Source organism: Rhipicephalus microplus, chromosome 5 (assembly GCF_043290135.1).
Source record: "Rhipicephalus microplus isolate Deutch F79 chromosome 5, USDA_Rmic, whole genome shotgun sequence".
Classification (NCBI taxonomy): domain Eukaryota; kingdom Metazoa; phylum Arthropoda; class Arachnida; order Ixodida; family Ixodidae; genus Rhipicephalus; species Rhipicephalus microplus.
In genome coordinates this window covers 50,140,423-50,167,238 of record NC_134704.1, presented here as the reverse complement: position 1 = coordinate 50,167,238, position 26,816 = coordinate 50,140,423, and the positions used below count along the sequence as shown (strand labels likewise).

Sequence of the window (26,816 nt, the reverse complement as noted above, 5' to 3'; positions counted from 1 at the left end):
CTCCGACGCGGCGCCAGTCGACCTTGGAAGATGAGGGGGAAGACACCATTGAGATGGGTGGAGCGGAAAGGAGTCCAAGCGCAAAGAGGGCTTGCGCTTTGTGGTGACGTCACCGAGCCGGCAAGGAGAGAGAGAAAAAAGAGGGAGATTAGTGAACCGGCGTTCCTCCTCGCTCCGAGCTGCTCGGCGCAAGCTTGCAGCGGCCGGTAACGTGCTCTTTGACGAAGAAGAAAAGAAATAACGTTGATTTTTCCGGGACCCGGCCGATTTGACGACGACGTACACGAACCGAAATGTGCCTGCCTCCTTGATCGACGGCAGCCACGAGAGTTGGTTCGTTTGTGCGCGTGCAAGGCGCTGCGCGCACTCTCGCTGACCGTGGGAGCAGAAACGGAACGTCCGAGCTTTGCGGCTGGATACGTCGGCGAAATCGGCCGCTCGCGCTAGCAGACGACGGACGGAAAAGAGAGCAGACGACGCGCCAACAAGTGTTGCTCGTCTTCAAATGTCGGCGTCCCAGCCTCCGTCAAAGCGTTTTGGATCCAGGATGCCTCTACTTTCGCCCAGACTGTTCCGCAGAGCGGACAAGGTACGTGGGGCGTGCTTATCTCCGCTAACTGTAATTATCTCCGCATTATATCGCCCGCGAGAAAGATTCTCTCCTATTCGTTCTTTCCGGTGACTACACCGCGACCGGCAATCAAAAGAAAACCATTGTCTGCACGAAGGAACCACTCTGATTTCTCCGGGTGAGAAAACGTCCGAGCATTGTCTGTTTTCTTTCCTTTTTGTCTTCGCCGCTTAACTTTCGTTCGCCGACTGGCCTTGGAGGCAATTTTCGGTCGATCTCGCGTAGCGGCTGTCAGTGTTCCGCATGCGGGACACTGTGACGTCACGAAGTAATTGCACGCGCGAGGCTCTTCAAAAGCAAATTTGCAGAGGGATAAAAGGGGGTCGCCTTGGTTCGCGCTTCCTAAACAAACGTCATTCGGTGAATTCACGTCGCACACTTTTCACATGCGCTATCCTCTCATACTTCATGCATGCTCATCGTAAAAAGCGTAGGTATGATTCCTCAACTTACGCATACATATCGCTATTCACAGCTCCTCGTGTCTCATATTTTCGTACAGCGAAGAAGCAATCAAGAAATTCAAACACCTCTTCCCGTTGGCAGTGAGGAAAAGAGTGTCTTCTACAACTTCACTTGCAGCCAACTGTTTAATACTGTCATTGCATTGTCTTATTCACTTGTTTAGCTAATCGGTAGTAGCAAAGCAGTATGATTAGAATGACTGTGATTGGACGCGTGCGCACCAACACATCGCGTTATGGAAGTGCCTTTTACCAGTGAGAATTAACCACTTTTTTATGACCAAACGATACCACCGCTGTCCTTAATGCTTGTAATTTTAAGGAAGTATATAAGTTTTGTCAGCGAGTGAAAGAGATGTGGGAATGCGAAGAAGACGAGTTTCATATACGGGGAAATGAAACGTTCTTAAATTTTAATAACTGCTAAACTTCAAACTCTCTACGGCAAGAAAGTTGGAACGAAATTGCCTGTTCGGAGAAATATTCCTCACCACTTATACCGAATGAAGTCATCAACCATACGGAGTCACTAGCGTTTTATAGCTAGAAGAAAACGGACGAAAATGAAAACCTGCAGCCAAGCGACTAGCACGAAGAGCTTTGGTATGTTTCTGTACTTCGAAGAATATAAGACATGAAGCCGCGAAACCGTTCACTCTGTCCAGGCGATCCGTAAAACGTATCTTCACTTGGCGTTGACAACAGAACACCGTCTTCATTGGAGCACGTTATAGATCAGGTAATAAATAATCCGCAGTTTCATATTCAAAGTGCCGTTTTAAAACGCAAAAACCCGACAGTTTTAATTGTTGGTTGCAATCTATAGAGCAGAATAATTGCGTCTCAACGAGACTCCACTACCAAGGAGGAAAGAAGTGTAAGTTTACGGGTTCGTTTTCTCTGCTAGACACGACTATAATGAAAACTAACGGACAATGATGCCAAGAGAAGTACATGGGATGTTATTAGGAGTAATTGAAATGCAAACGTGCAGAAATAAAAGTAAACGAATAGATAGCTTTCCTCTGCCAAGATCTTGCCAGTAAAAAGCCATCTTTTCACCCACTTTTCTTTCTTCACGTTTCAATTACAATTACTTCTAATAACATCCATTGTACTTTTCTTGGCATCATTGTCAGTTAGTTTTCATTAATACTGCGAGAGAAATAATTTTAAGCAAATGCTGTGGTTTCGAATCTCGGCGCACGAGTTGTCTTTATTTTTTTTTCTCAAACTTTCTTTCCTTTTTCCTTTATATACAAAGTTAATGACCTTCGAAACTTCGAAAAAGTTTTCGATACCCAGTTTTTTTTTTCCTCGATCAAACTCTTCTTAGACGTTCGCCAAGGACGACAACATAAATTCTATCGTGTTCTAAGGCGTGAAGTTTTCTTGCCGTGCGTTCATATATACTCGAAACAAGGAAATAAATGTTTTGTCATCCAACAGACGTGACTTGCAATTACAAGTGTTGCCGCACTTCCAGCAGTCGATAATGTCGTGTCGTGCTGTAATTTGCTAGAATTACGACTCTTTGTTAGGTCACAGACAGTTCCCTTTGTTCCATGGTGGGTGACAAAGGGGGCAGCACTGCTAGAGAATATAACCATGCCTATATTAAGTATTTGATTAGCTAGTTAATAATAAATAAATACCTCTTATACCCCTGGAAAGCCATATGGAGATGAAAGCATACGCTACAATACAATACGTACTATATTGTATGTACACACGTATTGAAAAATTTCTACAGAGCCGAGAAAAATTCCAAATGACGAAACTATAATGTTAGAAAAAAAGAGTGAAAAAGAAATAAGCGGATAACTGAACATAAACGAAAACAAGTTCGATAGCTTAACAGTAAGTGTAGCATAGAAATTTTCGTAACACAGCCAGAATGTAATATGATTTTGCCATTAGACATTATATTTTTGAAAAAAAATTTAAGCGCGGTACAGCGCTATGAGTGGCAAACGTAATCGTATTAAGAAGCACCCATGCACTAGATTATCACAAAAAGAAAGGAAACTAAGCAGAGTGTTTAGAAAGAAATGTTTGGTAATCTAAATGCAAAAAGTGTTATGATCTCCGCGAAGCAATGTTATCCGGAAGGACGTTCCAGAGACGGATGGCACGAAGTAATGATGAAAAGTTAAATGATTGCATCACACCATATAGGCGGGCGTAGCTGAGAGCGTTGTGCAATTTTCGCGATCTGTGGACTTTCGGCGTTTCAAGCATAGCAGTGATATAACTAGTGATAATTCGTCAAAGTGACAGATGTGTTGTGAAAAAAAAAAGTGCTTCAAGCATCGATCGTAGCGCTGATAAATAACGACAATTCGTGAGAGCAACCGATGTTATGAAACAATGATAGCAATGCAATATTATGGCGAGCACTCAACAACTTTAATGAAAATTCGGCATTGATATTCATCATATTAGAGTGGACAATGTAGTTGTGAGCAATGAAACGGCATGCCGTATTCTGAATGATTTTTTAATACTATACACGTAGACAGACTTCTAGTGTGTGTGTGTGTGTGTGTGTGTGTGTGTGTGTGTGTGTGTGTGTGTGTATGTGTGTGTGTGTGTGCCTGCGTGCGTGTGTGTGTGTGTGTGTGCGTGTGTGTGTGTGCGTGCGTGTGTGTATGTGCGCGCGCGCGTGTGTGTGTGTGCCTGTGTGTGTGCCTGTGTGCCTGTGTGTGCGTGTGCCTGTGTGTGTGCCTGTGTGTGTGCGTGCGTGTGCGCGTGTGTGTGTGTGTGCCTGTGTGTGTGTGTGCCTGTGTGCCTGTGTGTGTGTGTGTGTGCGCGTGTGCCTGTGTGTGTGCCTGTGTGTGTGCGTGCGTGCGTGTGTGTGTGTGCCTGTGTGTGTGCCTGTGTGCCTGTGTGTGCGTGTGCCTGTGTGTGTGCCTGTGTGTGTGCGTGCGTGTGCGCGTGTGTGTGTGTGTGCCTGTGTGTGTGTGCCTGTGTGCCTGTGTGTGTGCCTGTGTGTGTGTGTGTGTGTGTGCGCGTGTGCCTGTGTGTGTGCGTGCGTGCGTGTGTGTGTGTGCGCGTGCGTGCGTGCGTGCGTGTGTGTGTGTGTGTGTGTGTGTGTGTGTGTGTGTGTGTGTGTGTGTGTGTGTGTGTGTGTGTGTGTGTGAAAGGGAGCACAAAAGCTTCCCCTAAAGCTTTTACTTGATTGATTTGATTTGTGGGGTTTAACGTCCCAAAACCACTATTTGATTATGAGAGACGCCGTAGTGGAGGGCTCCGGAAATTTTGACCACCTGGGGTTCTTTAACGTGCACCCAAATCTGAGTACACGGGCCTACAACATTTCCGCCTCCACCGGAAGCTTTTACTTGAGGGACCAGGGCTCTCCCCTGCCGTGTCTGTGCGTGTTGTGGAGGCCCGGAGGACGTGTAATATATGTAGCATTGTGGCTGTATGGGGCTGTTCGTCCTGCATCAGGGATGATTCGCAGCGCAGATAACCGTGGACAGGAGGACAAGGCACGGGACGGCTTGCAAGCGTTCGCATGTCGTCTCGGGTCGTCCACTGTGTTCTTGTTAGTTGCGCTGTGAATCGTCGCTGAGCTGGCAATGAGCGCAAGCTCGGCCACTATTATATGCAGAGCGCGGTGCGAATGCAGCCCAAGTCAGTATTTTGTTTTACGTGCCAAAAACCACAATATCATTGCAATAGACACCTTATAGTAGGTTTTAGGAAATTTTGGTCACCTGGTGTTCTTAAACATGCACCTATATAAATCCGAGAATCCGGTACTCCGGCACTTGGCCTCCATCTAAATGCGGCCTCCGCCGCCGGGATTCGATCCCGCTACCTTCGAACCACCTCGGCGACAACCCCACAAAGTGGAGGTAAAGATAGCCGTGAACAGTGTACGTGAAAAAACACCATGTGGTCGAAATGATTTCAGGAGATCTCCATTACGGCGTCTCTCATAATCATATCGTGGGGTTATTTGGCACGTAAAATTCCAGTCCTCCTCCTCCTCCTCCTCCTCCTCCTCCTCCTCCTCCTCCTCCTCCTCCTCCTTCTTCTTCTTCTTCTTCTTCTTCTTACTATTATTAATATTATTATCATTATTTTTTTATTCAAATACATCATGTGTTGAACTTTACGCCTACGCAGCCAGTGATTGTTTTGTGGTGCTCAGAGCTTGGAAAGAAAAGTTCCACATATCTTGAGAGCGAGCCCGTGAAGTGGTGAAGACCGGGCAAGGCGTTGACGTCCCGATATGGGAGACCTGAGCCCGGGCCATTAATCTGCCGGACAATTAATAAATTTCTCCATCCATTCATTGAGAGTGAGCAAGAAACTTTTTCTAGGGTCTTGAAGAAGCAACGCGGACAACATTAAGGCACCATCGCTCCAAGCAGGTCCTTCGCGTGGTGTCCGCACGTTCACCGTCTTTCGCGCCACACTGCAGCAGCCACAGCGTTTCTATATTCTTTGATTTAACGTGATATCGCCATCGCACGGCACATGCATGCGAAATTCCGGGGTGTCCTTGCGTCTCGAATATTTTAAAGGCAGATGCATTACATATATTGAATTGAAATTGTTTATTTGCAATTTTTAGCAAGTCCATGATTGATTGATTAGTGGGGTTTAACGTCCCAAAACCACTATATGATTATGAGAGACGCCGTAGTGGAGGGCTCCGGTAATTTCGACCACCTGGGGTTCTTTAACGTGCACGCAAATCTGAATACACGGGCCTACAACATTTCAGCCAGGATTTGATCCCGCGACCTGCGGGTCAGCAGCCGAGTACCTTAGCCACTAGATCACCGTGGCGGGGCTTTTAGCAAGACCAAAAGGGAGGGAATGTAGAAAAAAAGTTGTCTTCGGACAGCTTGACTAGTCTACAACCCGTCGACATTTGACAGCGAGTTTATATATATATATATATATATATATATATATATATATATATATATATATATATATATATATATATATATATATATTGTTGCTGATCTGGAATTAGCGGCAAGATTGCGACCCCCTCCGCCTTCTAGGTGATTACCGGCTTTTCGCGTAATCGCCTTGAAAGGGGAGGGGATCGCAATTTCGCCGCTGATTCCAGATCAGCAACGAATGTTTTTTTCCCTCGCCGCGAGATGACGCGACGAGAGACTGTAGTTGCTCTCGCTCCAGCTTGAACGCGCTGCCAGCAGCCGCCGTAGCGCGCAGGCCACGCGTTCACGTGTTGACATGTGCACAGTACATGTCCTTTGACACAGTACATGTTCAATTGACACAGTACATGACACAGTACATGACACAGTACAATTGACACAGTACATGTTCTTTCCACGTCATCTCATATCCATGTTCATATAAATGAAGTCTTTTTTGTCATCATCGTTATTGCATGTCTAAAAAGAAAATGTTATGTCGAAATGTTATTGACGTCTGTGACAATAATTTTTTCTAAACAAGTCCTGTCCGTGAACTCGTTCATGGCGTAATTTTTGACGACATGTTCACGTGAAATGTGAGGCCCCCGAGTGACGGGATGGCATTTTGCTCTCCCATAGTAGTGTACCAAGTACTCTACATCATTAGCATCTTTTTATAAACACATGGAGTTGTTCTTCTAAGGGGGATCACTGGAGACGACTTGAGGCCCTCCCATAGAGTAGAACACGCAGTACACTAAATCATTTAATATTTCTTCTCGTCACAAATATTCACACTGTGGCTTCCCTGTTGTCTTCCTGCTTGAACTCGTTCACGGCGTAATTTTTGTCGACGTGGCCTTATCAATTGTGAGGCCCACGGGAAGGTTTTATGCTCTTACATAGTAGAGTACCAAGAACTCTAAGTAATTAACCACTTTTTCTGAACACACAACGTGAGCATAACCCTCGTTGTTTCATTGGGGACAGCTATAGCTTTCTCATAGTAGAGTAAACTGTACTCTAAATCGTAGCACGTTTGTTCTGAACACATAAACACACACACTATTCGAACTCCGCTTTGGGACGGCTTCCTGCCCTCTCGTAGTAGAGTACGAACTACTCTGAATCGGTAAGCACTTCTTAAAGCACATATTGCAGAACACATGCATATTGTGTTGATCTTATATTGAGTTGTTATTGACGTGAACTGGCTTAGGTATAAGAAATTTATCTAAATAATGTTTTCAAGTGTGCATAGTGTTCATACGACGGAACACTGTCTCTGTCTGTCTAAACACTAGTTTTTTTCTGGGACGGCTCACCATCTTATCAGCGTAGGGTGATTATCACTTATCACTTTCGACTATTTTTGTCGTGTCGCCGTTATGTTCCGAATATATATATATATATATATATATATATATATATATATATATATATATATATATATATAAGGCACAAAGAACATTATATCTGAAGAAAAAATTCTAAGGCACTCGCAGGAGACTCGAACCAGTGACCCCTCGCTTCTCAGCACGCTAATCAACTAGGCCACGCCACTAATGCTGCCCATCGCACTAACGGCGAGCTATGTATATAACACCATTTACCACGGGCTTACTGTCAATGGATCTAAAAGAAACATTCTTGAACAAAGCATGTACTTCTTATGAACAAGCCATACATGCTTTTCATAACAATGACGCGTCCAATGGCTTGGTAAATGGAGAGGGTTGGTTCACTAAAGCACATAAAGTTTGATAAAAGGGGAATCCCAAAATGTCTCTGGCTTCACTTTCACTCTTAGGAAAATTATAGCTGTGCTTTTTAAAAAAAAAAAAACACGAGAACGAAGTGGACAGGACGATCACAGTCCACTTCGCTCTCGTGTGTCGTTTTTTAGCGCAATCGTAATTTACACAAATGTCTTACCAACTAGCCCCCCATCATACGCTTCTTAAGTTCACTTTCACCCTGAAGCAACAAGAAAAATTGATCGCATCAAGTCCAGAACTATTAGGGAAGTTACTGGTCCTGTCGTTACTGCGCATTCTGATCCCATCAAAATGCGCACCACCACTTTAGACGGACACACTCAACTCCCTGCCCCGGATGAGTTGTGGTGATGGTTGCACTGTTAAAACATCGCACCTCTTCGTCGTCGCAACACTATACATCTCACCAGGAAGATTGCGGACTGACGTCAGGAACTCCTTGACGCGCAACTTCCGTGCGGTGTGCCTACAGGATGTGCTGGTGATAGTCACTGGAGACTTCAACGTTAATGTACCTCGACGCGAAAACCAGTGGCTTGTAACGTTTCTCGATGCCGAACTTGGACTTCGCCTCTGGTCGGACGTCACGCTGCCAACTATTCACACCAACACCTGTTTAGATACTGTGGTTACTGCATTACTGTCCATTCATGTACTATCGACCATGTTACGTACATTTCGCATGGTTCCTTAGCTGCCTAGTCTTGCTTAGTATAACATTCCGATGTGTTGCTATCGTGTTCATTGCATTGGTCTTGTTTCGAAACTGTGGCCTTTTTTTTATCTGCCGTGACTTAGTTTTTTAACTTTCCTAAACACACACGCTTTTCGAAGGGCTTGCTTTCGTTGTTAGGCGCAAGCAAAATCAACCCAGCAGACAATCTTCATGGAGGCTTTTCTTTGGATTAATTGTCAAATTCACTCGGTTGTACCAAAAATATGCAAGTTAGAAACACTTTACTTTGCCCAGTAAGGTAGTTTCCCAGGCAAAGGTGGCCGTTTCTCCTATACCTTGCCATATATCATCAGCCTATTATACGTCATATATATTAACCCAGCTGTTTTATAACCTTCGGGCTGGTATTCCTTTTCAGCCGATGGCCAGTAGTAAGTGAATATATAGCTATCAGGAAACCTCATGTATGTACGCTGACTTAATCGAACCATTAGAGGTGTGAGCATTGCGCGTGCATAGGACGCCAGGATGACTCGGACATTGTACCCCCGCTAGCTGTTCTGAGATACCTGTAAAAAACGTTAACAGGAGCACCACCAGCATATGAAGCTTATGGCCTCCTATATTTCCTCGTTCTCCCTCTCTCTCGTTTCACTTATTGTTTCCTTCTTTCCCTCTTTGTCCGCCTCCACACGAGCCCGCGTCAAACACGGAAAAGGGACAAAGAAATTAAAGTAGAAGACAGCGCGCGAAAGCTTAAGATAAAGAACTACATGGACACGTATGATTTCCCCGAACATATGTCTTTCTTTCCTTGCTTTCAACAGTATTGATTTATCTTGTGTAGACTGTTTTATGGGTGGGTATCGATGCCGTCATCTTTCGCTGGTTAATGTCGCCGTTCTGAATCTTTAACGCATACGCATGATAACGGTTGGGTTGTTGCATCCGACGTTTGATGACCTTATCAATTGACGCTGCAATATATATATATATATATATATATATATATATATATATATATATATATATATATATATATATATATATATATATATATATATATATATATATATATATATATATATATATATGGGGTGTGGCGATGGCGTAGTGGTTAGAGCATCCGCCTCAAATCCCGGTGCCGCGCAGTTCCCAACCGGAATAAAAAAATCCGCGTGTTGATGGAACTGAATTAAGAGGCCTGGGGTGCGGTCTCACCGGCAACCACCGCCGGGAACGCACTCCCTCACCAGAGAAGGATTGGCCACCCTGGTGCAGTATCTGGCCACTACCTCCCACATGCATACGTCAAATAACTCACGGCCCTCAGTTCCCAGCAGCTGCGAAGCAACTGACCATGGCGGCGGTCAGATCTGCAACGCAGCAGAGGGTGCTAAGAATCTCTGGACTACAGGCCACCATTGGAACCTGAACTTGGCAACGTTTAACGCTAGAACCTTATCTAGTGAGGGAAGTCTAGCTGTACTATTCGAGGAGCTAGAGGGTGTTAAATGGAATATAATAGGGCTCAGTGAGGTTAGGAGGACAGATGAGGCCTATACTGTGCTACAGAATGGGCACGTCCTTTGCTATCGGGGCTTGGCAGACAGAACAGAACTGGGAGTGGGGTTCCTAATTCACAGAAACATAGCTGGCAACATAGAGAAATACTATATAGCATTAATGAAAGGGTGGTAGGTATTGTAATTAAACTGAATAAAAGATACAAGATGAAGGTAGTACAGGCTTACGCGCTTACATCCAGCCATGATGACGCTTCAGTTGCAAGCTTCTATAAAGACGTGGAATCGGCAAACTTAAGGTAAAAACACAGTATACTATAGTGATGGGCGACTTTAATGCAAAGGTAGGGAAGAAGCAGGCTGGAGACCAGGCAGTAGGAGATTATGGCATCGGCACTAGAAACGCCAGAGGAGAGCTACTAGTAGAATTCGCAGAACGCAATAATTTGCGGATTTTGAATACCTTCTACCGCAAACGAGAAAATCGCAAGTGGACATGGAGGAGCCCTAATGGCGAAAATAAGAACGAAATAGACTTTATAATGATTGTACATCCAGGAATCGTGCAGGATGTGGAAGTGGTTGGCAAGGTACGATGCAGTGACCATAGAATGATATACGGTCTCGAATTCGCTTAGACTTGAAGAAGGAACGACAGAAACTGATACGCAAGAAGCCAATCAATCAGCTAGCACTGAGAGCGAAAGTACAGGAATTCAGAGTGTCGCTGCAGAACAGGTACTCAGCTCTAATTGAGGAAACCAACATTAGCGTAGATACAATGAATGATAATCTGACGAGTATCATTACGGAGTGTGCAGTGGAAGTTGGAGGCATGGTAGTTAGACAGGACACTGGCAAGATTTCCCAGGAAACGAAGAACCTAATTAAGAAGCGTCAAAGCATGAAAGTGTCAAGTACAACAGACAAAATCGAACTGGCAGAGCTTTCGAAGCTGATTAATAGACGTAAAGTATGCGATGTAAGAAGGTATAACATAAAGAGAATTGAACACGCTCAGAAAAACGGAGGAAGCGTCAAAGCAGTGAAGAGGAAACTTGGGATAGGCAAAAGTCGGATGTATGCACTAAGGGACAAAGAAGGCAAAATAACTACCAATATGGATAGGATAGTTAAAATAGCGGAGGAGTTTTACAGAGATCTGTACAGTAGCCGAGACAACCACCACCTTAATACTATAAGAACTAGCAGTAACCCAGAAGACACCCCACCAGTAATGATAGAAGAAGTCAGAAAAGCTTTGGAGAGCATGCAAAGAGGCAAAGCTGCTGGTGAGGATCAGGTAACATCAGATCTGCTGAAAGATGGAGGACACATTGTGTTAGAAAAACTAGCCACCCTGTTTACGAGGTGTCTCCTGACGGGAAGGGTACCAGAGTCTTGGAAGAACGCTAACATCATCTTAATACATAAGAAAGGTGATGACAAGGACTTGAAGAATTACAGGCCGATCAGCTTGCTCTCTGTAGTATACAAGCTATTTACAAAGGTAATTGCTAACAGAGTAAAGAAAACATTAGAATTCAATCAACCAAATGAACAAGCAGGATTTCGAACAGGCTACTCAACAATTGACCACATTCATACTATCAATCAGGTAATAGAGAAATGCTCAGAGTATAACCAACCACTATACATAGCCTTCATAGATTACGAGAAGGCGTTTGATTCAGTAGAAATATCAGCCGTCATGCAGACACTGCGGAATCAGGGCGTAGATGAAGTATATATAAACATTCTGGAAGAAATCTACAGGGGATCAACTGCTACCATAGTGCTTCATAAAGAAAGCAACAGAATACCAATCAAGAAAGGTTAAGGCAGGGGGACACAATCTCCCCAATGCTATTTACCGCGTGCTTACAGGAGGTTTTCAGAAGCCTAGAATGGGAACAGTTAGGGATAAGAGTTAATGGAGAATACCTTAGTAACCTGCGCTTCGCCGATGACATTGCATTGCTCAGTAACTCAGGGGACGAATTGCAACTCATGATTACGGAGTTAGACAAGGAGAGCAGAAAGGTGGGTCTTAAAATTAATCTGAAGAAAACGAAAGTAATGTACAACAAACTCGAAAAGGAGCAGCGCTTCGAGATAGGTAATAGTGCACTTGAAGTTGTAAAAGACTATGTCTACTTAGGGCAGGTAATAACCGCAGAGCCTAACCACGACATTGAAGTAACTAGAAGAATAAGAATGGGGTGGAGCACATTCGGCAAGCACTCTCAAATTATGACAGGTAGATTGCCACTATCCCTCAAGAGGAAGGTATATAACAGCTGTATCTTGCCGGTACTTAGCTACGGAGCAGAAACCTGGAGACTTACAAAAAGGGTTGAGCTTAAATTGAGGACGACGCAGCGAGCAATGGAAAGAAAAATGGTGGGTGTAACCTTAAGAGACAAGAAGAGAGCAGAGTGGATTAGGGAACAAATGGTGGTTAAGGATATCATAGTTGAAATAAAGAAGAGGAAATGGACATGGGCCGGGCATGTAGCGCGTAGACAGGATAACCGCTGGTCATTAAGAGTAACTAGCTGGATTCCCAGAGAAGGGAAGCGGGTTAGGGGGAGACAGAAGGTTAGGTGGGCAGACGAGATTAAGAAGTTTGCGGGTATAAATTGGCAGCAGCAAGCACAGGACCGGGTTAACTGGCGGAACATGGGAGAGGCCTTTGTCCTGCAGTGGACGTAGTCAGGCTGATGATGATGATATATATATGAGATCCAACAGACAGTAATGCCAAGGAATGTATAGGGGAAGTTATTAGAACCAATGTAATGTAAATAAGAAGAAGGAAAAGTGGCTGAAAAAATAACTTGCCGTGAACAGAAATCGAACATACGACCTTCGAATAACGCGTTCGATGCTCTAGCCACTGAGCTATCACGGTGGCTATACCTCCAGCCACTTTATTGGGTTTATATGTCAATTTCAACGTGGGAGTGTCAGTCAGCGCCATCTGTAGCCCCAGCGGCGAGTGTGGAACACGCTTTCATGAGCCTGTGTGGCGTCACGCAGCACGTGAACTTATTACGAGCGGGCAGCTGACCAATAGTCCCTCGTATACAACATAACGGCACCAAGTCTGCCAGTACGAGACCCTCGGTAATGAATAAGGGAAAGGAGTGTATACCTGAGGGCTCGTTTTTCCGTGTTTTGACACAGTATTAATGAGATCTAACAGACAATAATGCCAAGGAATGTATAGGAGAAGTTATTAGAACCAATGTAATGTAATTAAGAAGAAAGAAAAGTGGCTGAAAAAATGGCGTGCCGTGAGGAAGAACCGAAATGAGCAGGTTGGGAAATAATAACTGTTGGGAAATAAATATATCTATTCTGGTTGACAACGCTCCCGTTGTGTTTGTCTACAGTTAGCCGACGTTATAAAACTGATTAGCCCTGCCCATCTCGGTGGAACTGTAGTTGTATGGCGCTTCGGCTACTGTCCTGAAAGTCGCAGGTTCGACCCCGGCGGCGGCGGCGGCAGTAGATTTTCAATGGAGGTGTAGTGAGGCCTGTGCACCGTGCGGTGTGAACTCCAAATGGTCGAAATTCCCGGAGCCCTCCATGCACAGTGGCTTGTCTAATAATCGCATCGTGGTTTCGGCAGGTAAATACCCAGGTATTGTTATTAGGGGAAGATCACATTATCGTCTCGGGTTGCCGACGTGTCATTTCGTTGTCACGGTCCATCATTCGTGTGCGTGCGCGCTCAAATATTGGCTAACCCCCATTACCCGCCAGTGGTCTGTAATATGCATATGCGTGTTAACACGTTACCAGCCGGCAGTGGTCAACAGAAGCCGTCACTTAGCCAACATTACTGAGATCTTTCCGCACGTTCGAGATTTACCCACTGTTGTCCAACACCGTTCATCATGGGTGATCATTGAATCATAGGCAATATTTGGCAGTATACATAACTTACGCAACATTAGGGGGTAGGATATACCTAGTATACCGCTGCATATATGGTGGTCGCAAAGGGTCGGAAATACCCATCTTGACTCCATCTCAAAGTGTGAGGCGAAAGTCTTTAATGTAATAACGTTAAGAAACAAACAAACAAGCATGAAAACAAAACAAACAAACAAAAAACACGAACCACTCCGTTCGTCGTAACTTCCTCGTGACGTGTCATGTGCCTACGTGACGCGTGAACGCGCACGTGTTTTTTTTTCTTTTTTGGTACTATAGTCCATAATGCGTCACGCATAATGCCTCGCAAGGCTGCTCGTGGATAAAACATATTCATCTCTCTCTCTACCACTCAGACACGACATCCCTCACTTAGCGTCTACGCTCGCTTTCTTTTCTTACAGTCTCTCTATCTCGCTCTCATTCTTGCCCTGTTCCATGGATGTTTACGGTCGGAGACGCTTTCTCTCTCTTTATATTACGATGAGCGCACAATAATAAAGCCGCTATGAAAGACGGTCGATAGAATGGCTGGACGCACGCGGAAAGAAATGGCTTGACAGAAAGAGGAAGAAGGGCAAGATGGACCGAAGGACGGTGGGCGTGGCGTTTTGATCTCATCTTCTCAGCTTTCGACGTGTCCATCTAGTTACACTTACTTTCAGATATCTTTTTTTTTTATTTTTCTGTCCTTGAATTTCTTACATGTGTCGCTGCAATGTCATTATTGATCGCGTGCGTCATTGAGGTCTTCCAGTGAAAAGAATAATTAAGACAAGCCAGCTTGCAAGCGCTGTGCCTGAGCAGCCACTTTGGTCTTGTCTTGTCCTGTCGCCTAGAATATCTTGGCTCATACCAACAAGGGGGATTAGCCACACTGTACCTTATAATAGATATTTCTTGTACAACGATTGCTAAAAAAAGAGAGAAATTAGATAAGAACAATAATAATGTTCCTTTGAAAAAGCGTGAAAAAGTGCAGAAGAATTCGATAAACCAGAATATATAAAACAAATTAGCAAAAATGAAGAAGGGGGACAAAGAATTGGATATATCTGGCAGTACCACTGGCAGCGTATCCTTCCGGTTGCCTGAATGAATTTATGTAGCACGAAGCGTGCGAGAAGAAAGAAGAAAGTGGTTACTAGTTAGTCACAATATCATCATGCAAGATGGTGGCGATGTCGATGTGGGCAGTGTTTAATCGCGAGAGGGCCCGAGCATGACCTTAGATTGCCGAGAATGTAGCAATCTGTCATCAGTGACAGATAGGAATAAGATCACATTACACATAATGATGACCTTCTTTAGTTTGTACAACTGTCTCGTCTTTGCTGCTTCCTGATTTATAGATAATGATTGATATTTTAATCCTTCTGGAGTCGATCCCTTGCGCAAATGCCCATTTAAGGCTTACTGTATTCTTTTAACGAAAGTAAATATACAGGTAACCAAAAATAAATGGATCCGCGAAGAGAACACTAAAATATCGTGACAATGGTGATGTGCGTTTAATGGCCCAAGGAGCCCAACGATACCACGGAATACCAAGTAAGGCGACAGCCTGCCTTGAGTGACCGGACGAGAGAGTTAACTGCAAATGTAACGTGGTAACACAGAGGTCTAAAATCACACATTTACCAGATGACGACGATGGTAAAGATGAACAAGGAGTGGTGTATTATAGCAGCTAATGCGGGATGTTTATTTAGAAGAAGCCTATTACGGCCATGAAACGCTGATAAGTATGGCCGTTCAATTAGTCGTGGGAACAATGCAGAAATATACACTTTTTTCTTTCTTTTCTTTGTGCATGGTGACCTTTTACCCTTCCCGCTTCCTGCCGGCCTGGCTATACCACTGGTAAAGGAAGTTCACAGAAAGATTTTTAGTAAAATTGCGCAGTACTTAAAAACATGGTTGCGAACACACAACAACGCTGAATTGCTGTTGCGTGTTCGGTGTCCGCGTGCATGCTTGTTCGTCGCGTTTTCCCAAAATATGTGTAATCAACTGCACTCTATCAATTGCAGCGCTTCCTAAATAGAGAAAAGATATGCACAGGCATTTGTTTGCCCATGTCTGCTAAACTGACGTGGCAGGGACGTAAAATATATTTTTTTCGCAGGGGCGGGAGGGGGGGGGGTGTTGTAATTTTCTTGGTTACGCCATTCGTAACTGAACGAACATTTTCCCATCCAGACAGAACTAGATTTAGAGAAGAAGAAAATAGAGTGATGGGAATCTAAGGAAGTGCGAATGCTTAACTATGTATAGACCTTGTATATTTTGCTACCCTACACGCGGGGAAGGGAACCTGGGAGGAAAGCAGACGTAGAGACAAGCATCGAACGACCTAACTTTTCAAACAGGTACGTTGCTCCATCGCCGCGAAATGGATCAGATGGACTCGTGTGTATTTCTGGACTGGTGAGCACAGCTCGGCGAACTCACTCATGAGTTTGACTCACCCGTACTCAGACTCAGATTGAACCGTGTGAGACTGAGTCTGAGTGAGTCCGAGTGAGTGATATTTTGGTGAGCTCGAATTCGAGTTATTCAGTTGAAGAAAATTTTCGTCAGTGTAAGTGCGAGTGAGCTCGGTACAGAAGAGAGAGAAAGAGAGAGAGAGAGAGATTAAGATGCAAGGAAATGCAGGGAGGTTAAGCAGACGCACATCCGGTTTGCTACCCTGCGCTGGGGAAGGGATGAAGGGGAGAAAAGAAGTTGCTCGGCACAGAAAAATCTCAACGAGTCTGAGTTCTCACTGAGTGAGTCCAAAGCGTAAGATACATTTCACGAGTGAGTTTCTGAGTGCAGCTCGACAAGTTTTATCGACCCATTGTGGCGAGCACTGATGCGAGGCCAGATCTCCACGGTTTTTGTTTTCTCTCTGCAAATGACCAAAAATATCGCGCTTAAAGTTTATCACGTCCTTAGGTGATTCGCGCACGCGTGCCTAACCAGTAACAATCATGTTCACATACATATAATGAAACGTGCCGCGCGAATCAATCGGATAATAATTGCAGAGTCCCGACAGCAATGGTGAACAGATGTTGCTCAAAGAACGCTATACGAGAGGGAACAGTCGAACCACGCACGCGAAATGGTCGTCAAGTGACTCACTGTCACGAAGACAGAGTGTGTATACATGCAGCGCCTTAGTCGGATTCCTTGTGTTTCCTTTTGAGGTAACACGTGCGAGCCTTGCCTTTCCGTTTGCCGGCTAACAATGGCGAGGCAAGAAAAAATAGAGAACAATAGCGAGACGAGAAAAAAAAATAGAGAGCTTATTAACTGTATGCTCTTCACTCATGTCGCGTTCGTTCGGTGATAGTAATCTTCGTATTTTATTGTTAAAATATTATTTGCGTATAGATTTGTCTGTGTATAAAGCGTGCCTTTTCCCGGCTAACCACTTTGTTTTCTTGTATGTGATCTTATGCAGCATTATTATTTTTCACGCATAGCTCACTGGAATGTTTTGTTTTCTTGTTATCGTGTCTGTATTTGTTCATTCTCAACCCTTACTGTTGTGTCCTAATTAATGCACATTCCTTAAAGAGTTGTTGGTCTGACGCACTGACTCTAGGAACTACATGTAAGGTATACAAATAAATAAATAAGTACAAATAAAATATGATAAGTACAAATAAGTAAATAAAAATAATAAGTACAAACAAGTATGTGCGTGCGCGCGCACGCACGCACATACACACACACGCACGCGCGCACACGCACACGCACACGCACACACACACACACACACACACACACACACACACACACACACACACACACACACACACACACACACACACACACACACACACAAACAAGCCCAGAAAGAAAGCCAAATAATGTGCCTTATATACCCATCTTACAATGAAAGCGTGCGTTCGTGAGAAACATGACTGCTTCCTCGTTGGGCCAACGCGGTCGGTTGTTTGGTTGACTCGCAGTATACCTAACGCCCCAACAGGACTCAGGCTATGCGATTCTTTAGGGAAAAAAAAAAAGCTCCGGTTAATTTCGTGTGTCAAGTGTTGTTTACGCGCAATGACTTAGTGCTGTGTACCGGCCTCTGGCATTTTCAATTATATCTGGAACGGTACAAGCCAGAACCACGGTACGATTGTGCGGAACGTCGTAGAGTGGAGGGCTCCGGAAATTTCGAACCTCAGTGTCCTTGAACGTGCACTAAATTCGCACAGTACACGGGCCTATAGCGTTTCGCTTTCGTCGAAGTGTGATCGTCATGGTGAGGATCTAACAAATGAAATCCCTCCGCTATAGGCCAATAGATCCGACTCGCGCCTTTCGGGTCAGCTGCCGAGCACTCAATCACTGAATACCATTTTTCAACGACGGATCCCTGCGTGCCACCTAGTTCCTTCTGGACTTCATATTGTAGAGATCGGCAAGGTTTGTCATCGACATCTACCATAGCATATAACTTATCGAATGAGTATTTTTTTTTAGATGCGCTAAATTAGCGTCATGCTCATGTGGCCGCATGTAACCTGCCAGTTTTATGCCTGATGGGCTGTTCAGGCAATAAATAAATAAATAAATACATAAATAAATAAATAAATAAATAGATAAATAATGAATAAACAAATAAATAAATAAATAAATGTTAGATCACCAACAACTCCATTCTTGTTAGTAAGAAAACAAAGAAGGTAAATGAACAGAGCGAAAGTGTAAACATTGCGACGCGCATGACGCAATTTTGAGACGTTGTTGCGAATTAGAAGTGTGGCAGTTTGGGCTAGTTGGTATGACATGACGATAGTTATAGCGTGAGAACAGAACGACGACAAAGAAACAAGAAGGACACGAGCGCGTTGTTGCGACGTTTCGACATTGCAACATGGCAGAGAGGGAGAGCGCGCGCCAAGGGATGCGCTTACGACATGTGTTATTAACCTCCGACGACCGGACAAAGCCAACTCGATCGCGCAGCTCGCGCTATTTTTTCCCGCAGTCCATATAGCCATGAAGGCCAAACGTGGACTACTGACTGAACGACGTAATAAACAATTACTTCTATCTCATCTTGCGTCTGCAAACGTCGACGGTCGCGGCACCACAAAGGACAAAACGGAGACAACAACGGAGCACATCATACACGTGGAAATAAAAGAAGTGGGGGGGGGGGGGGGGGCGAACGTTCGACTACACGACTGCAAGGTCACGAAATCTGCAAGAAGTGGAGGCGGACCCTTTCCCTCTCCCCTCTCCCTCTACCCTCGCCTCTCTCCCCTTCATATTGGTCGGGTGCTTTGCCAGTGCGTGCGGCGCGAAATTATTATTTTTTTTTCCTGCAGTCGTTCGCTGAGGACTCATGCACGCGTGTCGCGCATGAAAACTGTTTCTCTTGGAAGACACGACGTGATTTTCCCTCTCTCGACGCAGTGTCACCAACTCGCATCGTTGTTCCGCTTATTTGTTTTCTTTGTTTGTTTTTCGTCGGTTCAGAAGGGACGCACGCCGTCAGCGAATACGGCGGCCTTCAGACCCGAAATTCGAATGCGTATGCGTGTCTACTGGACCGTATTGTCTCGGAACCGTGGGGCGGACAGTTTATAAGGCTGGAGTCAGAGAGGCGCTACGCGGCCCAGGCTCGCTAACTTTCATGACACTCAGTAACAGGGTCATCAACTCTACTAGACTTTATACACGAAGAAAACTTGTGTATTTTTGAATAAAAAAATTATTATGCCTTTGAACAAACTTTCGAAATAAAACAAACTCTATATTACAAAAAAATCATGGCGTATACACGAAGTGAATGATGATGAGTGGGCGAAGCAGTGGTTTCGTTCAGCGTTACCGTAAATAACCCGCGCCATTGAGCATTCACGTATGTGAGGGAGTGTTAAATCGGTGTGCACTTTCATACAAGGTTTATTGCTCCTAAATGGCATGTTGTGTTGAATCGTGAATTTCGTTGTGCCTTCATTATTAAATGCGAAGCATTTCTTAGCGGACTTCGGCCACTTTGAGCGTATCTATCTATCTATCTATCTATCTATCTATCTATCTATCTATCTATCTATCTATCTATCTATCTATCTATCTATCTATCTATCTATCCATCCATCTATCCGCTTACTTCTGGGTTCTCTCGTGGTCACCCCCTTAACTTGGCGTGAACCAAAATTAGCATGGGAGGGTAAGATGGTTAGACGAATATGACGCGCTGGTCAAGACATGAATATTGTCACAATCCCGTCACGTACGTCGTCAGACACTTCCCGCTGGACAGCGGCACATACCCCCACGGGCGGGTATGTGCCGCTGCTGTACGGGTACGTGCCACAGGTGATAGAAAGTATCTACCCAGGAACAATGGGAACACACTTGTGAAATTTTAACGCGTGAGCATTAAGAAATACCAGACATCGGTAGCATCGACCCGATGTATGCATAGAATAAATGTGAGGGTCCCAGCTGGAATCGAACCCAAGCATTCTGCGTGGCAATAAGGCATCTTACCACAGAGCTGGGCCATGTCTCTGAACTTCTTTTCAAATAGACGCTAATCTTTGTGAAACTTCAATAGTGGCTGCAGTGCTGCCTACACAATTTTATAAACATTAAATATGTATCCCTTTAATACAGCCGCTACGTCGGGTTAACGTCAATTGTGGTTAGCTGCCTTGTGCTGAAGCTTATTTATGTCGCAGTTTTCAGGGCCAGCATCCTTGCGAGCATCAGCGCTTCATATCAGCGTCCGCTGTTGCTAATACGCATGTTCCAGTTGGCATCGTTGCGCAAGTGCAAACAACTGGTTATATGAGCATCTGCAACTCTTCAAAATATGTCTGTGCGTGCAGCATTTGTACATATCTTCAGCGTCATTTCATAACGTGACGCTCAATAAAAAAATGCAACATGGTCACCCTCTCTCCGTATGTTTCGCATAACGTCGATTCCCAAGTACGTGGGATCTGCCGAACATTTACTGCTTTGTGGTATCGGATCGGGCCTGAAGTTGGTGAAGACGATGTCTGTACACGGTCCCCTGTTGGTTGTTTGTAGTTTCCAGTCATACGAAACGCATCGTAGAGCGTATCGAGACGTCATACACGGCACAAGCCACTCGATGTTCGGGATCGTCATCGTCATCATCATCACGGCAGCGGTGCACGACTACGCCGCCAAAGGAGGAGCGCTAATCTTAAGGAGCTTCACCTCTAAAAAAGTTCACACCCCTATCTTCATAGAGTTTCCTAATATACGCTAGAGGGAACTCTGGCGCTGGTGTCTATGGGAGCTGTAACGCACGGCGCTTCAGCGAGCATGGGAATGATGGGTAGTACACAGATTTGTCTAATCTTCGTACTTCTGACCTGCTTCTGGTTCCATGTGTGTTCGGGTGGCTTGGAGCTGTTTTCACGTGAAACAAAAATCAACAAATATTAAGCGGTTGCGCTTCACCACCTTATTCTTTCAGACTTACCGATTCGGGTCACAACATTGAAAAAAAAAATTGTTCTTTCTTTCAAAACAAAACCAAAACCGAAAATAAAGAAAGCCGTGCGATGCACCGCCCGCAAGTACGAAGCTTAGAAAAATCCGTTTATTACCCATTATTCCCATGGTCGCTGAATGATCGCAGCGCCAGAGGCCCCTCTAGTTAATTTTAGGAAACTATATGCCTATGCTAACTGGAAGGCGACAGCCATTTTTTTTTCTCAGTCGATTGCATTGATCCTGCCCCCCTTTGAAAACATTCTGCATTATACGTGGTGATGCACTGCCTCTGGGATCGGAGGCACTTTTCCTGATTTTGCAAGGCCTCTGGGATTAGCTCACCGTTGATCCAGCTACGATGTCATGAGATGACGTCGTAATGTGATGTCACGTCACATGGCTTCATAATGACTTCATTAATCTTAGTTAACTGTGGTCTTGTGATGACGTCATATGGTGATGCCATATGACGTCATCACAGATTATGACCACGATGATTTTTGCAACACTTGTGTTGACGCCGTGACGGGGGAGGCCAACGTGGTACGCCCGTCAATTTTTAGGGGCGAATCTTCTTGTAGCGGCCGTTAAAGAACCCCAGGTGGTCTAAATTTCCGGAGCCCTCCACTACGGCGTCTCTCATAATCATATAGTGGTTTTGGGACGTTAAACCCCACATATCAATCAATCTTATAACGGCACCCGTTTGACCCTCGTAGCCGTTGTAGTACGTAACAAGTATAACATTTTGACCTCCAAGGTGGTGCCGGTGAGAGATTTCTTCTGTGCGTTGTTGAACAATAAAAAATAGTGCTCAATGTACATGCCAATGGTTGCTAATGGGTAATGAGAGACAGGAGCATTCGGCTTTTAGTTAACGCGCACGCTGCGATCCCCATTAGCAGCCATTGGCATGTACATTGAGCACTATCTGACAAGAAAGGGTTGCTACGTTATACTCGCTGGGTGTAACCTCGTTAGTTTTAGAAAGGTTTAGCGAGCGTTGAGCCGCAGTGCCATGAATACAATGAACTAGTATATACCATGAACTCGAGGTGGTTAAAGGTGGGAAGTAGATACGAAGCGCAAGCCGTAAGAAAGTAAAAGCCGAATTCTCCTGTCTCTCTCATTGAATACGCTAGTGAATATACTCCGCAGAATTACTGGGACATCATGGGGCGGATCTGTATCATCCATGCTCGCTGTTCACAATGCTTAAATACGACAAAAAGTTGCATATTCTGCAGCAGTGTTACACGGCCTTTCCCGCACTTCAGAGGAGCGACTTCAAAGACTATTAGCTAGGGGACTGCGCGTCTGCATAAGTGTTCCACGAGCGACTTCCAGCAGCCTTGTCATAGCAGAGACTCGACAACCACCCTTTCCAGTCATGAGAACAATTGAAACATGCCGCCATTTTTTTCGCTTACAGACGCAACACAGGGACCACCCATTAGCGCTGGAGATTTTACTAAGAGATAAAAGCAATGCTCATAACGAAGTCCAGAGTAATGTACATATATTACCCAGACATGAATTTTGGAACTCTGAAATGGACTATCCTCCATGCGTGCTTGTTATACCAAGCATTGAATTCTCAGTGGATGGCATTATTAGAAAGAGAGACATGTTCATCCAAGCTGCTCAACAACTAGCGCTTTATCAGATACACATGCGGTATCCAGGGTACATACATATTTACACAGATGGCTCAAGTACTACAACGTCTTCAACATCGGCATTTATCATACCACAGCTCAATATTCAGGAATCATTTAAATTATGCCGCACGACGTCATCTACAACATCTGAGCTCTTCGCTATTCTGTATGCTCTAAAGTTTATAAACTCGGTAGCAGACGCTAGAAAATGGGTACTTTTCAGTGACTCACAGGCCGCATTAAGATCCCTCTCCAGTACAAACAGGACAGTAATAAGTGATAGTATGACATACGAAACGCTGAAGGAGCTCACTATAAAGCAAAGAAGGCGCAACATGAGATCAAATTCCAGTGGATACCTGGCCACTGCAACATTCCTGGAAACACAGCTGCCGATGAAGCAGCATGACAAGCACATTGTAAAGACGTTACTGTTTCTTTACCGATTTCGAAAAATGAATTGCATAGTATTATAAAGAATACAACTTTCAGAATGAGCAAAACTGCTTGGTTTGACCAAAGTACAAAGAGCTGAGATTTATACCACATCGATCCATTTATTGAATTCAAAATTACGCTGGCATTAGATAGAAGTATGGAAACTCTAATTCACCGATTGAGGCTAGGCACCGCATACACAAAACATTTTTTGCACAGAATTGGCAGAGCTGAAACTCCCGAATGCGATTGTGGATTTATAGATGAAGACGTATGTCACCTTCTCATAGACTGTCCACATCATGACACGCCAAGACGCCGTCTTAAAAGCGAACTGTTCGCATAGGACCACAGACCATTTAGCATGAAAAAACTTCTGGGCCCGTGGCCAACTGGAGTTTTACAGTCCCACGCTTTAAAAGCATTAACACGTTTTTTACAAGACAGCGGGATTGCTGACAAGTATTAACAAAGAACAAGCTTTCATTTGTAACACATGTACTTATTATATACAGTATCATGTGACACCCATCACGTGTGTGTTGTGAAATGAATGACGTGTCGACTATTATGTACATACGAGCGAATGCATCTTTATAAGGACCAGACGTGTGCTTTGTTGTTTTGTTGTTGTGTTTTGTGTTTGTTGTTTGTGTTTTGTTGTTTCCAGAGACTTCTTACAATGACTTTCAAACATTTACTTACCATTGTGATATGTACGTATAAGTGTGTCCTTGCATATCTGTGCCTGAGTTTTCTATTTTCCATGCACTGCTTTGTATGTTTTGCTTCAAGATACGTGTTCAAGTTTCAATTAACGGCTAAGGAATAGCCGGCGCCATAATGGTGCGCCAACATCTCCTTATATATCATATCAATAAAAAAAAAAATCTCCTGTCTCTCATTTCCCATTAGCAGCCATTGGCATGTACATTGAGCACTATCTGACTGGAAAAGGTTGCTACGTTATACTCGCCGGGCGTAACCTCCTTGGTTTTAGAAAGGTTTAGCGAGCGTTGGGCCGCAGTGCCATAAATACAGTGAACTAGTATATACCATGAACTCGAGGTGGTTAAAGGTGGGAAGTAGACCCGAAGCGCAAGCCGTAAGAAAGTGTGCGTGTGCCACCTCTCGTTTAGTCCTTGGAATGTCCGCTGGATGGCGGTGCTTCTATATAGGGAATATATGATGAAAAGATGCGAGATGGTGGTACTTGTAGTGTTGAATAGATGGACGAACGGACACACAGACAGATGCATGGATGGACGCATGAACGGACGCAGGGGCGGATGCATTGACGAACGCAGGGACGGACGCACGAACAGACGCACGCACGCACGGGCGGATGGACGCATGGACGGTCACACAGACGGACGCATGGACGGACGGAAGAAAGAACGAATAGACGGACAAATGCTTCGCCCCACTCTCCATCATTCACTCCGTGGATATGATGCCATTTTTTTTTCGTTTCACGCAGCTTTCGCCTTAAAAAATACGATGTGAGGCCGACCTAAAGCAAAGACGTCGTCCTCTTTCTTCTCCTTCTCCTCCTCCTCCTCCTCCTCCTCCTCCTCCTCCTACTACTACTACTACTACTACTACTACTACTGCTACTACTACTACTACTACTACTACTACTACTACTACTACTACTACTACTACTACTACTACTACTACTACTAGGCCAGTAGCCCCCTCCCCACCGAAATATGGATGGAAGTGTGTTTTACCGAGAACATTTATAGAAAGTAGGTGTTTACAAAACCTTTAACACGTGCCTTCTTCCCCTCTGAAAAAAATTCATGTTTACGGGCCTGACTGTATACTGTTCCTTCTACTTCTACTGCTACTACTATTACTTCTGCTGTTTCTACTACTGCAGCAGCATGCTGCTACTACTACTACTGCTGCTGGTAACAAAAAAAATACGCAATAAAGATGATGGGAAAGTGATCACCTCTGTAGCTCAATTGGTTGAGCATCGAACGCGTTATTTAAAAATTATATATGTACGCCCGCTGCCGCCGGCAAGTTGATTTTTCAACCAGTTTCAATTTTTTTCGACCCAAAATGTCATAGTTTCTTCATCACAGTTAAAACAGACAATTAATGTCCATTATACGTTTATTCTTCTAGTTACTTCAATCTCGTGGTTCGGCTCCGCGGTTATTACCTGCCCTAAGTAGACATAGTCTTTTACAACTTGAAGTGCACTATTACCTATCTCGAAGCGCTGCTCTTTTCCGAGGTTGTTGTACATTACTTTCGTTTTCTGAAGATTCATTTTAAGACCTACCTTTTTGCTCTCGTTGTCTAACTTCGTAATCATGAGTTGCAATTCGTCCCCTGAGTTACTCAGCAATGCAATGTCATCGGCGAAGCGCAGGTTACTAAGGTACTCTCCATTAACTCTTATCCCTAACTGTTCCCATTCTAGGCTTCTGAAACCTCCTGTAAACACGCGGTAAATAGCATTGGGGAGATTGTGTCCCCCTGCCTTGCACCCTTCTTGATTGGTATTCTGTTGCTTTCCTTATGAAGCACTATGGTAGCAGTTGATCCCCTGTAGATTTCTTCCAGGATGTTTATATATACTTCATCGACGCCCTGATTCCGCAGTGTCTGCATGACGGCTGATATTTCTACTGAATCAAACGCATGAATGAGAATGGGGTGGAGCACATTTGGCAAGCACTCTCAAATTATGACAGGTAGATTGCCACTATACCTCAAGAGAAAGGTATATAACAGCTGTATCTTGCCGGTACTTAGCTACGGAGCAGAAACCTGGAGACTTACAAAGAGTGTTCAGCTTAAATTGAGGACGACGCAGCGAGCAATGGAAAGAAAAATGGTAGGTGTAACCTTAAGAGACAAGAAGAGAGCAGAGTGGATTAGGGAACAAACGGGGGTTAAGGATATCATAGCTGAAATCAAGAAGAAGAAATGGACATGGGCCGGGCATGTAGCGCGTAGACAGGATAACCGCTGGTCGTTAAGGGTAACTAACTGGATTCCCAGAGAAGGGAAGCGGGTTAGGGGGAGACAGAAGGTTGGGTGGGCAGATGAGATTAAGAAGTTGGCGGGTATAAATTGGCAGCAGCAAGCACAGGACCAGGTTAACTGGCGCAACATGGGAGAGGCCTTTGTCCTGCAGTGGTCGCAGTCAGGCTGATGATGATGATGATGATGATGATGATGATGATGATACGTTCCTTAGCTTAAATGTCTGTTGGCTTTGTAATGTTGTGTAGAAGCGAGCACTTGATAAATCGCACCCTCCTTAGCTCTCT

The 26,816-nt window shown here is 44.4% G+C and overlaps 1 protein-coding gene across 1 annotated transcript in view; it reads left to right on the top strand.

The window, feature by feature from the left end:
* Positions 1 to 294: 294 nt before the first annotated feature.
* The window catches only part of LOC119174581 (GRAM domain-containing protein 4), a 121,604-nt gene continuing 95,082 nt past the window's right edge, over positions 295 to 26,816 (top strand). Inside the window, exon 1 of the mRNA XM_037425561.2 lies at positions 295 to 589. Within this exon, the coding sequence (XP_037281458.2) occupies positions 506 to 589 (84 nt within the window). The 5' untranslated portion in view covers positions 295 to 505. The remainder of the gene's footprint in view (positions 590 to 26,816) is intronic.